This window comes from Aulonocara sp. 'chitande type north' Nkhata Bay, linkage group LG1, assembly GCF_057382095.1.
Source record: "Aulonocara sp. 'chitande type north' Nkhata Bay isolate Kocher_YH1m ecotype deep benthic linkage group LG1, A_spYH_male_GT1.1, whole genome shotgun sequence".
Taxonomy (NCBI): domain Eukaryota; kingdom Metazoa; phylum Chordata; class Actinopteri; order Cichliformes; family Cichlidae; genus Aulonocara; species Aulonocara sp. 'chitande type north' Nkhata Bay.
Genome location: NC_141344.1, coordinates 40794233 through 40809347, shown reverse-complemented (window position 1 = coordinate 40809347; position 15115 = coordinate 40794233). Strand labels below are relative to the sequence as shown.

The 15115-nt window shown below is 43.9% G+C and overlaps 1 protein-coding gene across 5 annotated transcripts in view; it reads left to right on the top strand.

Annotated features, from left to right (window-relative positions):
- The first annotated feature begins 907 nt into the window (after positions 1-907).
- ankdd1a (ankyrin repeat and death domain containing 1A) overlaps positions 908-15115 on the top strand; it is a 35506-nt gene continuing 21298 nt past the window's right edge. For 2 of the 5 annotated variants that reach the window (XM_086296360.1, XM_086296331.1), the window contains exons 1-2: positions 908-1058; positions 13036-13139. In XM_086296360.1, the coding sequence (XP_086152486.1) occupies positions 1025-1058; positions 13036-13139 (138 nt within the window). In that variant the 5' untranslated portion in view covers positions 908-1024. Of the gene's footprint in view, positions 1059-2226; positions 2385-13035; positions 13140-15115 lie in introns of those variants that run through there. The other 3 variants (XM_086296350.1, XM_086296341.1, XM_086296371.1) reach the window with 3 other exon arrangements.

Here is a 15115-nt window from a genome sequence, read left to right as displayed (position 1 = left end):
ATAGCCATTCAGACAGCACACCAGATATTCAGATAGAGATTCAACAAACACGTTACAGAATCAATATGACTGGCCAGTTACCAGCTGCCTTTTTGCTCCAAAACCATGCCAGGAAGAAGAGAGGTGGAGATGGTTTTATAAACTCCAAAGTAAGCAGGAGACATGAGAAACAGGAAGAAACAGAGAGGAAACAGCCCCATTATGACTCGGACACGCTTTAAAAATTGCAATATTCATTTCAGTTCAGTTTTATTTATGTAGCTCTAAGTTTACACCAGAGCAATAATACTGAGAGACCCAACAATCAGACGACGCTCCTCTGAGCGTGCACTTGGAGTCAGTGGGAAGGAAAAACCTTCTAAAAGGAAGAAACTTGTAGCTGAACAATGTTCAGGGAGGGGCAGCCATCGGCATTACTGAATGGGTGAGGAGGGGGAGAGAGGATAAAGACACTCTGGTAAAGAGCCAGAGATTAATAATGACTAATAACTGAGTACAGAGAGGTGAGTGAAGAAGAAACACAGAATCCCCACACCTGCTGCAGCTTAACTAAGGGAGGATTCAAGGTCACCAGGTCCAGCCCTAACTATATGCTTCATCAAAAAGAAAAGTTTTAACCCTGATCTCAAAAGTAGAGATAGTGTCTGTCTCCAGAATCCAAATTGGGAGCTGGTCCCAAGTGAAATCTATCAGGCCAAAAGTCTATTTTAGATAGATCTATCTGTTTATTAAATATGTGGTTTATGGTGAGTTGAGTCCATAGATCACAGCAGTTGGTGACGGGAATGTCACGCTTCGCTGTCTGCCAGAAAAAGACCGAGAAGCGTCGTTTTTGCTTTGAAGACGTGCTCGCTTTATTTTGAAGGTATAGACCGGATATGGTGGTTCTTTGGTTTTGACATGTGTAGCTTGACAAATGTACTGACGTTAGCACGCAGGATAAACTTGTGCTGGAGAAGGATAACGGGCTCGAGTGATGGAAGAGGAGCCGGGCCGGTAGAAGCGGCTCTGAGGAGCAGCAGTCATGGGCGATGAGCTGCTGTCGGAGGACGACTTCTGTAAGTATTTCTGTCCTCGCTCAGCGCAGGATGTCCGTCTGTGGCGCAGGGAAGCCCACCCTCACGCTCAGCCAACAGCCTAGAGGCACAGTTTATGTATTAGCAGTTTGGGTAATCTTATCTGTATAGTGGCTGTTATCTTAGCCTATCACATTTTATTTGTCCCCATTAAAGCCCCTGTGATGGTTGTGTTGCTGCTCAAGTTTGACAAAAGAGTGACTGGAGTATCCTGATCATTTGCTCTCCACACTGCAATTAACAGGAAACCGGAATTAAAAGTGCAATTTCACAGATTTCTTTGTGTGACTGAGTAAACTGTTGAGGAGTTTAAATTCCTGTCATCAACATTTAAAGTCAATATGATTTCTGAGATTTCTTTTTTGTTCTATTTTTTTGTATCTATTCATTTAATTGTTTAGATTTTGCACTGAAAAAGCCTGTTGATACTTTGTAGGATAATAAGAAACCATTCATAGCTCAGGATACATTTGGAACAGGAGATGTAACTATACTCAGTATAAAAGATGGATGTAGATAATCACCCACAGTTTTATACTGTCTATTTTAGAAACATTTACTGCCGTTGAGGGTCTTTTGAATGAAAAGAAATAAACAAGCAATCTTGAGGACACTGCTGCCTTTCTCTACCTGAAACAGGTGTTGCATGCATTGATTCAAAACCAAAATCTTCTTTATTTGGCCACGTTTGTGCACACAAACAAGGAATTTGACTCAGGTTCGCTTTACTCTCTGCATGTAAAAAATAAACATTTTTAAATAAGCAAATAAGTCATATATACAGAAGGAGAACATAAATACGAGGTTAGAAAGTTAGAAAAGTGCAAGTTGTGGAAGGTCTTAAGAAACTATACAAACTATGACAAGTTGCAGCTGGGCATGAATGATAGATATAAATAGGCTGAACATAGAGCAACCTGGATGAACCTTAAGTATTAATTTTGAATAGTGCAGATTGTGCAGTACAATATGCATATGACCTGAGTCATGGCTGAGTGGTGGCTGGTTTTTGTAAAAATAGAACAGTTTATGTCCAGGATCTGCAGAGATGTTTTCTGCTTGAGGATCCTCTCTGATGCAGTCTGGCCCTGTCCTGCTTCGTGGCTAAGCCAAACCAGACAATGATTGATGTACACAGGACAGACTGGATGACTGCAGTGTAGAAGATGACCATCAGCTCCTGTGGCAGGTGGAACTTCCTGAATTGCTGCAGGGAATACAACCTCTGCTGGGCCTTGTTCCAGACAGACTGATGTGAGGACCACTTCAAATCCGTGATCCACATCGGATACTTTATTGTTCAGGATGGTGAGAGGGACGAAGGCGTGGGGGGGTCTCCGACAATCCAATATCGCCACAATCTTGAGCAGGTTCAGCTCCAGGTGGTTCTGACTGCTATTTCCTGTCTGTATGCAGACTCGTCACTCGTCATTGTTCTAGACCAGACCAATGAGCACCAGACCAGTGTGCCACCCTCCACAAAATTTGTAGCAGAGTACAGCCAATGATTTTTCTGGGCAGTGTCATTACCCTCTGCGTAGCCTTGCTTTTCTCAGTAGTGGTCTGTGTACCAAACACCCAGTTTGGGGTCCGAGTTGGACTGATTGAGGCCGGTTTGTGAGGAAGTCTTTGATCCAGGAGCAGTTGGTAGGGGGGGGTATGAAGATGGTCCAGTTTGATGATGAGGATGTCTGGCTTTATAGTGTTGAATGCTGAGCTTTAGTCCACAGAGAGCAAACTGAGCAGTCCACCTCAACCTAAGCAAAGAAGGTGTTGAGCTCCTTTCGCGAGTTTGAGGGTGATTTTGGGGCTTGGGGGGGCTCTATCCTTTGTAGTTAGTGAGGGCTTGGATACCGCTGTACAGGGAACTGTCCCTCACAGCCTGTACTCGTCATCTAAGGTTTTCGGTTAGAAAAATGTGGATGATTTTAGTCAATGTCATGTTCTCATGTCATGTTGAGAAGTTAGAACACAGTCTTTGTGTTACCAGGTCTCAATTGTTATAACCTGGTGCATCAGGCTTTTCCTGATCCAGCTGGGTTGAAGACACAAGTGTGCTTTGTAACGGTTTTTCCTACCATTTCAGTGATATTTCAAATACAGGAGCTTAGAGACATACAGGTACACAGAGTGAGATGTTGGAACAATAGTCCTACAGGTACAAGTGACTGTGAGATGATGTTGTGGCAGGCATACTGGGACCTTAATTTAAACATTGCATTAGATTAAGTTAGCCCTCTGGGCTTCATGCTGGCCATTTGTGTCTGCCCCCCCCCTTGACCATTTTTGCTGAATTGCGGAATTGAAAACCATGAAAACTAAATTTTTTCCCCCTTCAGCTGTAAAAAGCTGATAAGAGATAAGATAGGAGATAAGATAAGAGATAAGATAGAACTTCCTCTGGGAAATTCGACTTCCAAAAAAAGCACAGCAACGACCGAAGTTACAGTTACAGAATTGTTATATATATATACACACACACACACACACACACACACACACACACACACACACACACACACACACACACACACACACACACACACACATATATAAATACAGAAACAAATATAAATAAAATATACAAAGGGGATAAATAGAATAAATAGGAATAAAAAATAAAAATACAAGTGAATTGCACATTTCAAGTATTGAGTCTATTGCACTGTTGACTATTAACAAAGGTATTGCACAGTGAGGTGAAGAGGCACTACAGCTTAGTTGTTCCCCCCTCCTTTGTCCTCCTGTTTCCCCTCCCTCTCCCCTCCAGAGAGGAGTTAAACAGTTTGATGGCGTGTGGGACAAAGGAGTTTTTAAGTCTGTTAGTTCTTGTCTTGGGGAGAAGCAACCTGTCACTGAACAGACTCTTCTGGTTGTTAATGGCCGTGTGCAGAGGATGCCCAGCATTGTCCATAATGTCCATCAGTTTCTTTAGTGTCCTTTTCTCTGCCACTGTCACCAGAGTGTCCAGCTTCATGCCGACCACAGAGCTAGCCCTCCTGATCAGTTTCTCCAGCCTGCATGAGTCCTTCTTTGCTGTGCTGCTCCCCCAGCACACCACAGCATAGAAAAGTACTCCAGCAACCACCGACTGGTAAAACATCCTCAGGAGCTTCCTGCAGATGTTAAAAGACCTCAGCCTCCTGAGGAAGTACAGTCGGCTTTGGCCTTTTCTATACAGGTGCTCTGTGTTGCATGACCAGTCCAGTTTATTGTCCACCCACAGCCCGAGGTACTTGTACTTGTTGACCACCTCCTCCCCCTCTATCTGAACCGGCAGTGGACCTTCTCTGGACCTCCCGAAGTCCACAACCAGTTCCTTAGTCTTTGAGGTGTTGCAGGTGGTTTGTGTGACTCCATGCGACAAAGTTCCTCACCAGACTTCTGTACAAATTTGTGATTGTGATAACTCCATAATGAGGATTTTGAAATCGATACCATGGGTGTATCTATTACAAATCTTGGAGAACTTCAAATCTCGGTGACATCGACCTCATGGTCAAGGTTAGAGGTCAATTTTTTTTAAAACTTGTGAATGAAATAACTTGAACAAGGTTATGTAGGATTTTTGAAGTTGTTACCATAGGTGTATCTACTAGGAGGCTGAGCAGTGGATGGTGAGTGGATGTCTCGTGATGGTGTGTCTAGTTAGGAGGTAGACTGGGTCGCCTACTGATAGGAAGGTTTGTGGTTCCCTGGCTGCGACAGTCTGCATGCCAAATATCCTCTAGCAAGACACTAATACCAAGCTGCTCTATGATGCAACCACTGGAGTATGAATATGTGTGAATGTTAGATGGAAAGCAATTAAGCATTGAAAAAAACCCTTGTATGAATGGGTGGATGAGGCATGTTGTATAAAGTGCTTTGAGTGCTCTAGAATAGTTAGTGGTTTCCCACTAATGCAGAGAGCATGCACTGCAAACCACTAGTAACTGGTTTCACACCAGGACACATACTCTATGCAATTGCTCACATCAGCAGCATGAAGTCTGACTTGCATGGGACGCAAAGGTGCGAGGATTGGATGGACGTAGATGAAGTGAAGATAAGAGCCTACATTTAATTCCAGTTCTAGCTGCCATCTACTGCTCAAGACATTTATTGGCAACAAGAAAGGATGGGTCACATTTAATGCTATGATCCCCTCTATTGCTATTATCACGCGCTAATGTCCATTTAATGACAGGTTCACCTGCTCGGGACGCTTCAGGGACAATAAGCTGACTGCATTTTGCATCCTGTGGGAAAAAGGAGTTGCTCGTCTCCCCCTGTTGTTCTATCCAGTACGGGGGGGGGGGGGCAACTTGTTTTTATTTATTGTTGCTCACTCTGTACTGGGCCCTGCATAAGCGGAGACACACAATAGACCTTATTCTTTCATATAGTCTCCCTGTGACTAACCTGTCTGTACCTCTGTACTCTCAGATGTGTGTTTTATTTAATGTGGGTTTTACATGTACTGCAGCTCGCCCTCCTGTTCAGCAATGTTGGGCTATTATCTCTCCCATTGCCTCTCAGTTTTTTGCTGATTTTAATCAGCTTTGTGGCCCTTCCTGTTCCTGGTTTTATTCTTCCTGTCAAACCATCCTTGGAGGAAAGGACAAGCTGTTGAAGAGAGCGGGAGATTAATAACAAATAGTTCATCTCTGGCTAGTAACGTCAGGCAGCCTAATTCTAAACCTGAACCTTGGTTTAATGACAGAGCTCATGCTATCAGGAGGGAATGTCACAGAGCAGAGCACAGATGGAAAAGCTGTCATTTCAAATTGTAAGACTGCCAGTGTCACTACCAGAATACTGTTAAAGAGGCAAAAAAGGAATATTTTACAGATTTCATTTCTTAAAACAGCCATAGCCCACGTTATTTAACACCTTTGCCTCTGTTTCTGTTTAGACGCTTCTCCTGATATATGCAATGGTTTTCTGTGTGTTTTCTTTTAAAGGTTGCTACCACAAGGGCTGTTATCACAGCTGCTGACTCGCCTCTCTGCCTCTGTCCCTTCTGCTGTTTTTACTCAGTTTGAGCCAGTGACCCTCTCACTCTTAGAGGATGTGGTTCGCTATATTAAGGCCTCAGCTCTTCTTTTTTTTTGACTGCTATAGGGCAGGCAGTCTGTTCTTGCTATTATAAACAGCAGTCTGTCCTCTGGTCTAGTTCCTGTAAATTTTAAATGTGCAGTAATGCAGCCATTGCTTAGGAAACCTGTTCTTGAGTACACTGAACTGGCTAAATATAGGCCTCAGTCCAAGCTGCCTTTTCTTACCAAAGTTTTAGAGAAAATTGTATCATGTCAACTAAAACATTTTCTAGATATGAATAACCTCCTGTGGGTCGGGTAAAACTCTTTCCATCCATCCATCCATCCATCCATCTTCATCCGCTTTATCCGAGGTCGGGTCGCGGGGGCAGCAGCTTAAGCAAAGAGGCCCAGACCTCCCTCTCCCCAGCCACCTCCTCCAGCTTATCCGGGGGAATACCAAGGCGTTCCCAGGCCAGCCGAGAGATATAATCTCTCCAGCGTGTCCTGGGTCTGCCCCGGGGCCTCCTCCCGGTGGGACATGCCTGGAACACCTCACCTCAGGAGGCACCCAGGAGGCATCCTTGTCAGATGCCCGAACCACCTCAGCTGGCTCCTTTCAATGTGGAGCAGCAGCTGCTCTACTCTGAGCCCCTCCCGGATGGCCGAACTTCTCACCCTATCTCTAAGGGAGAGGCCAGCCACCCTTCGGAGGAAGCTCATTTCTGCCGCTTGTATCCGCGATCTCGTTCTTTCGGTCACTACCCACAGCTCGTGGCCATAGGTGAGGGTAGGGACGTAGATCGACCGGTAAATTGAGAGCTTCGCTTTTACACTCAGGACCGGTGCAGCGTCCGCATTACTGCAGCCGCAGCACCAATCCGTCTGTCGATCTCCGGCTCCCTTCTCCCATCACTCGCGAACAAGACCCCGAGATACTTGAACTCCTCCACTTGGGGCAGGAACTCGTCCCTGACCCGGAGTGGGCACTCCACCCAGAACCATGGCCTCAGATTTGGAGGTGCTGATCCTCATTCCCGCTGCTTCACACTCGGCTGCGAACCGTTCCAGTGCGAGCTGGAGGCCTTCACCCGATGAAGCCAACAGAACCACATCATCTGCAAAAAGCAGAGATGAGATTCTGAGGCCACCAAAGCGAAAGCCCTCTGCCACTTGGCTGCGCCTAGAAATCCTTATTGCCGGCAATGCGAACCAAGCTCTTGCAACGGTCGTATAGGGATCGAATGGCCCGTAGCAATGGGCAGACACCCCATACTCCCGCAACACCTCCCACAGGACACCCCGAGGGACACAGTCGAATGCCTTCTCCAAGTCCACAAAACACATGTAGACTGGTTGGGCAAACTCCTATGCACCCTCAAGTATCCTGGAGAGGATAAAGAGCTGGTCCAGTGTTCCGCGACCAGGACGAAAACCGCACTGTTCCTCCTGTATCCGAGGTTCGACTAGCGGACGAACTCTCCTTTCCAGCACCCTGGCATAGACTTTCCCAGGGAGGCTGGGTAAAACTCTTTATAGCACATAATCTGTATTATTAAGGGTGTTTAACAACATCCTTATCGCATGTGACTGGTAAACTTGTTGTTCTGGTTTTGTTTGACTTAACTGCTGCCTCTGACACAATAGACCACAACATTTTTAATATCTTTGCTACATCATTGCATTGCACTGTGCTTAAATGGTTTAGGTCTTATCTGGCAGATAGATCTTTGTCTGTAAACCTTTGCAGTTCTGAAGCATCTAATGCTTATGTCATGTGGCACTCCACAGGGCTCAATTTTCAAATTCAAATTTTATTTATCATACACAATCATACACAGTACAACATGCAGTGAAATGCTTATTGCTGTGCAATTCTCAACCATTAAAAATACAAGAACACACTGAAATTAAAAATTAAAATAAAAAGGTGTGCAAATCAGCCGTGTGCAGATTGACAGTCTTGGATCAAACAGTCAAAACTGACGATTATTGTTGTTGTTAAGTGCATGTACAGTGATGTGTAGAGATTGCAGTCCTACACCTGGTTCAGGGCCTGAATAGCCTGGGGGAAGAAGCTCCTCCTCATTCTCCCTGTTTTGGCCTTAAAGGAGCAGAAGCGCTTCCCTGACCTCAACAGTGAGAAGAGTCCATTGTGGGGATGGAAGAGGTCCTTCATAATCTTCCTGGTTGTGGTACTGCACAACTTGGTGTAAACAGACTGCAGGTCAGGAAGCTCTGAGGGAATGATGTGTTCGGCAGAGCAAAGCACTCTTTGGAGAGCTCGTCCTGCTTGGTGCTTTACCCATACCAGGTGCAGGTATTTCCCGTCAGGATGGTGTAGGAGTAGAAGTTCTTGAGCACCTTCAGAGGCAGATGGAAGTCTTTAAGTCTTTTGAGGAAGAAGAGACACTGCCGAGATTTAGGCCAGTGCTGTAGGCCAGTGTTGTTGCTAAGGATTGTCTCATTGCACTGAAGTCACACTGGGTTAAATATTTACACTTGGGTTTTAAGGGGTATTTGTTTTTTTTTACGGGTTGTACGGAAGCCCCAAACGCAATTTCATTGTTCTTTGACAATGACAATAAATAAATACTTGACTACTACTACTACTACTCTCGATTTACTGCCTCTGGGTTCCTCTAGGGCCCACAGAGGCAAAAGCTCTGTCTGCCTTAGTTCTAAGCCTCGTATGCTGTATAATAAGTAGGCCCTGATCACATGACCTCAGGGACCTGCTAGGGACATAGGGCTGTAGAAGTTCAATAATGTAAACTGCTGCTTGTCCATGGAGAGCTCTAAAAGTCAGAATCAGAATCTTAAAGTGGAATGTGAATTCAATGGGGAGCCAATGCCAAGATGGCGTCACATGTGAGTACTTGAAGATTTGGTCAGAAGCCTTGCTGCAGCGTTTTGAACAACCTGCAGGAATTCCAGGGAGTTTTTTCTTACACATATAAACAGTGAAATACAGTTGTCCAAACGTAATGAAATGAATGTATGAATAACAATCTACAGTTAAGTGCGTGATACAATACGGCTTAATAACTTAGGGCTAACTTAGTTTAGCCTTTGTTCTTTTTTCATCAGTTAATTTTTTCCAGTACTAAAAAACTGTTTTCAGCATAAATCATCACTGGGTGTTGCTGATGTCTGAATCTGAGTTAGGGCTGCCACGATTTGTCGACTAGTCACGATTACGTCGACTATCAAAATCGTCGACGACAAATTTAATAGTCGACACGTCGTTTGAAGGTTTGTAAGATCGCAAAACACGCAGGAATAAAGTAGCAGGATTTAAGAGTGTAATAACGGACTGAAACAGAAGATGGCAGCACTGCATGTACAAGGATGCCAGCTGCCGTTAAACCCCGAAGAAGAAGAAGAAGAAGAGAAGCAGCTGTGTCCCAGAATTCATAGCGCGGCCCAGCTCAGTTTCCAACAATGGCGGTAGCTAGTTAGTTTTAATATTACTCTTATTATTCTTTCTGGGTCACAAAATAAACGTTTAACATATTTTCAGGCGAGAATGTAGCTGTGCAAACCTCAAATATCTGCTCAGTTTATCAGGACACCACATATTTTCAAAAGCGCTCCGACGTTTTCGGAGACGTCTGTTACCCACTAGCTCGATAGCGAGCCGGGGGCTAGGTCACTAGCGCGGTGAGAACACCGGACTCCCGGCAAATCGTTTTCAAACCCACCGCCGTCTTTCGCTAGTCAGGTTAAATATATATGAGTCACTTAGATAACTTAAAATGTTATTGTTTGGCTTTTTTTTTTTCAGTATTTTATTTGTTCCTGAGTAAATCGGTTTGTCTGAGATTAAAGTTATAGTTTTTACACAGCTGAATAAACGTCAAGCAGACAGCTGATTATCAGAAGTGTGAGATGCTGGAGAATATACTCCGGTGTCCTGTTATATTTTAGAAAGCAAGGAGTTTATTAAACTTCACCGAAACAATCTGCAAATTTCATTAAAATTGAATAAACTATCATCTTGTCTTTATTTTTAGTTAGCACCTTAAAAGCTTAAAGCTGTAAGCTAATGATAGTTATATAAGAGCAGATGCTGCTGGTGCAATAAGCTGTAGTTTTACGTCCAATGGATGATGATCTGATTAGTCGACTAATCGCATAAATAATCGGTGACTAGTCGACTATCAAAATAATCGTTTGTGGCAGCCCTAATCTGAGTGCAGCTCCTGTAATCAGAGAGAAGAATCCGTGTCAGATGTGAAGTTTATCCCTCAAAGCTCGAATAAAGTCTCATTCTCACCTGTCCTTACAGATGTGGAGAGAGAGAAATATGCTGCTGTTTGAACACATTTAGTATTCAGCTGTTACTCTTACAGTCTAACACTCATAATAAAAGTACAGTAATGTTAGTTAGTGACTGAGCAGCCCAGTGGCTTTTCTGTTTCTCATATAAACCATTTCTAAACTTCTGTTTGTTATTTATGTTTCATTAATCCGAGGTTATAACCTGTGAATTCGACTACTAAAAAGTAATTTCTGCATTGTTTTGACTACGAGAAACAATTGTCACAGATTACATTGGGTCAAAGTTACCAGGAACAGGTTTTTTTTTTTAACCATTTACAATATTTTTACAGTCAAACAGAGTAACACCTGTTGTGTCAAAAGTGACTGGGAATACTTTATATTTCATATGTTGCCCATTTCTTTATGCTGTATTTAGAATGCTTGCTTGGCACATACTGTTTAAAAGGGCAGTGTCCCCTAAAAGCCAGCAGATGCTCCTTCACTGTGACGTTTGGACTTGAAATATAGTGGCTGGCACTCCACACACTTGCCCCAGACCTCTCCGATCACCGCCAGTTTGTCTTCGTGATGACAACCTGGTCCTGTATCGTGGCTGTCAAAGAGAATCACCCGAAAAAACATGTAAGATTATTGGAGTGACATGGTGGCCTGAAACATTGACTGACCAGACGCTGCATCCCATAAACTGCTGGTTGAATATTTCTGGATCTGAATTCATTACTCAACATCCAAAGATTCATCTGTGCTTTGATCTGTTTCTGGGTTACTTCCTTCCAACTGTCTTTGTAACTCTGTTTTTGTTTCCCCTTCAAAGTTTGCCGCTATGGTTTAGATCAACACAGTCAGTAACTGTTCGAAGCAGGATTTGATGTCATCATCCAGGACACAGCAAATTTTGCAGGTTCTAATGAAATTTTCAGCAGAAAACCTAACGTGATTGTCAGGTGGGGATAAGTTCCTGAAGTTCTTGAATGTGACAGCAGCGTCATCTTCATCACTGAATTCCTCCTCATCTTATCTTGGTCTGGATTGCACAAATTATATTCAGTGCTGTCTTTAGCTTCTGACACTTCCTCCTCTATTTCATCCTCATTGTCAGTTTCATTCTCTCACTTGTCCTCACCAGTGTAGTGATCAACTGTGTAATCAAGAGCCTCACTTAGGGTATATCAACCTGCCCTGGTGTTGCCACATAGTTGCCTCTATGCTTTTTTGGGGGGGCTTTGCTTCCAAAAAAGTATTATAAACCAAATTTATGAAACAAGTTTGATGCCTTTGAAACAATGTTTCAACTGTTTGTGAGAACTGCCAACACAGTTGGAGTTGTTCCGTGGAAGAGAGGCTCTACTAGGGAAAATGTTTCTGTAGTGGTTGCCAGGGAACCCAAGGAGTGTGTTTTGCGTTTGAGTGTGTGGACTCTTTTGTGGACAAAGTCATGGAATGTTCAGGTCAGTCTGATGAAACTTTTTTCAAAGCTAAATGTTTTAAATCAGTCAAATTTGACCAGAACTCAACATGAGGGTGAAAGAAAGTACAGCTAACAACCATACTAAATTCATTTCCTTTGCAGCCATACGTGTCTCCACAGTTACAAATGGTAGCACAGGTCATGAATGCCAATAGAGATCAAAGACTTAGTTTTAGCTTCAAGCAGAGTGGTGCTGGAACTTGAATGTCATGCTAAAGTCCCTTTATGTCAAAAGAAACTGTGGCAGAAGTGAATTGTTGTGCCACTTGGTGCCACTTGGCTCAGGCCATTTACCTGTGGCCTGAGCATCACTCAGGCTCACACATTCATGTAGCTTATTTCACTCTTTCTGCACCCCCGTCTTCCTCTTGTAAACTTTTTCTTGGATTATTAACTTTTATGCAATGAGTGGGGTTAGGTTCAAAGGTGGCAAATGACATTCCTGTCACGGTCTGCAGAGGCAGGTCGTGCGGTGGTGTGTGTAATGGACCCAGGAGCGTACACAAGTGAGTAGACGGGAGTGAGTTTAACAGAAAGCGAGCCTTTAATATGACTGAAGACCAGGAATACAAACACAGCAGGGATAGCGTGGCTAAACTATAACTAAACTGGGAAAACTAATACTGTGACAAACTAAGAGAACTCTGAGACGAAGATGATCACAAAAGACTGATCGTGAAAACATGGGGGTGAGAACACAGACGACGCGACACAGACTGTACGAAACACAGAGACTAAATACACATGAGGGATGATCAGGGGAAGTGGATGCACACGGGGAACACAGGTGACACTGATAATCATAACAAGACACGGCAGGAGTGAACGTAACACTGATGGGAGATGGGCAAAGTAAAGCAGGAAGTACACAGAGGTTCAAACAGGAGGAGAGAGAGCACGGGGAGAACGCAGACATAACGGGCTGGGGAAAACATAGAATAAAGCACAAAGAGAGACGAGGGCTCATAAATACACAGAGGGGCACACAGGGGGTAAGAGTCACGAAGGGAAAACACATAAGGAACAACGTAACAGATCAACCCAGGAAGCATGGCCTAAATAAAGAACAAAATACAAAAATACATGAAAACTAAGACTACTGGGCCCACATGGCCCAGGACCATGACAATTCCAACTCCAGCACAGATTTGACGCTTAAGGTTTTTTCTTTGTCTGATTTCAGTGTTGTGGTCTGAAAAGGATTTTCACGATGCTGCCAGAAGAAATGACACATGGAAAATGCAAGAACTCATCAAGAAGGGTGTGGACGTCAATGCCAAAAACAAAGTAAGCATGCTGAAGCACAGACTTTTCTGGATGTCAGCAGTTGATGGCTTTAAAAATCCAAGCCTTGGGTCCTCTAAATTCTCATTTTCTTTTCTTGCCTAGTCTCATTCTGGCTTACTCTGTTATGTGGCCCTGGCCATGTTTTGAATCGGTGTGTCAGTATGTCTGGTCTGTTGTGTATGAGTGTTCTGCACCTTTAAGAGTCTGCAGGTCCTGCTTCTGATTGGGGGAGCTGCATCCCAAACAATATGTCTGGCAGTTGTGGCTGAAATTTTAGTTGGTCTACTTGACTGTGGTTTGGTTTCAGCAGAACCCCCATTTTTCACTTCTTAACTGGAGTTTGACACTGCTGATATTTTCTTATTTCCTTGTCCTGTTTTATAGAAGTCAACTACCTTTTCCCGCAGTTGTTTGACAATAAATGGCATCAGCCAACCACTAACCATGAGTGAAAGAAATGTTTTTCTTTTATCATCTATATGCATATACCAGAGTATGTAAACTTGGGCGATCGTGGCTCAAGAGTTGGGAGTTTGCCTTGTAATTGGAAGGTTGCCTGTTCGAGCCCCGGCTTGGACAGTCTCGGTCGTTGTGTCCTTGGGCGAGACGCTTCACCCGTTGCCTACTGGTGGTGGTCAGAGGGCCCGGTGGCGCCAGTGTCCGGCAGCCTCGCCTCTGTCAGTGCGCCCCAGGGTGGCTGTGGCTACAATGTAGCTGCCATCACCAGTGTGTGAATGTGTGTGAATGGGTGGATGACTGGATGTGTAAAGCGCTTTGGGGTCCTTAGGGACTAGTAAAGCGCTATATAAATACAGGCCATTTACCATTTATGAACACAACTGTATACTAACGTCCTGTCCCAGGATAAACACAGGCTCTGATAAATATCTGTCCTCTGTTGTCTAGAGTCGGTCACTATCTTTCTGGTTTTATTCACGATCTGGAACAGATTTCTCATTGACTGCTACTGCTCTCAGTTCCTTGTCCTGCTCATCAGTATTTTGTAACTGGTGTGATACACAGTTGTACTGAAAGTCTGAAGTGAACAAAGGGAACCCTTGACCAATATTCAATTCCAAACTAACAGGAGACCATATTATCATTTTATTGTCGTCTCGATGGACCAAAGTTACTTCGAAGACTCCTGGGTTATTTATGTATGATGAAGTTAATTGTAGGGCTGGGCCATATCATACCGTTCACGGTAATACCGGTATAATGTTGGGCAACGATAAGAAAATGAAATATCGCGATAGAGTATGGGTGAAACGCGCATGCGCAGTGCCTTTGTTTTCATACGCACATGGTGGAAAAAGCATGGCAGCGATGGAGAATGAGAAGGGCGAGAGCGGATCGTTGAATGAAACGGATGAACCTGAACTGGTTCGTAAAAATGCTGCAGCTTCAGTGATGTGGAACTGGTTTAGCTTTCGTCCGTCAGATACACAACAAAGCACATTTTTGATAGAGCATGTTAGCGGGCCGTCGGCACTTAAAATTTGTAAATTTGTCTTAGAATAACTAAGCTGTCCTGGACTTTGGTCCACCTATATGCATTGATGGATAATATTTTATAACATAATATATTATATGCTATACTAAAGTCCTTTTTGAGATAATGCCCTGGTTATTGTCTTGCTTTGTCACGGGTTGCTTAGAGGATCCACTCGCAGGACTCCTGAGTAGCGTTTAAACAGAGACTGTTTATTTACAGATCTTCACCAAGTGTATGTACAGACAGTGCGGGATTAGTGCTATATACAAGACGTGAGGGGCATGGGTCCAGGACTCCAGGGAAAACGGGGAAATCACACATGCGCTCAGTTCAATCCGGGTCCGGGGAATCTAGGAACAAAGAAACACTCGTTAAGTCTCTGAGACAGAGGCACAGGAAACTTGAGCTAGACGTGTACTGACTAGAGCCTTCACAACAATCCAGCGTTGAACAGCTGATCTCCTCCCTCTAATATACCAGC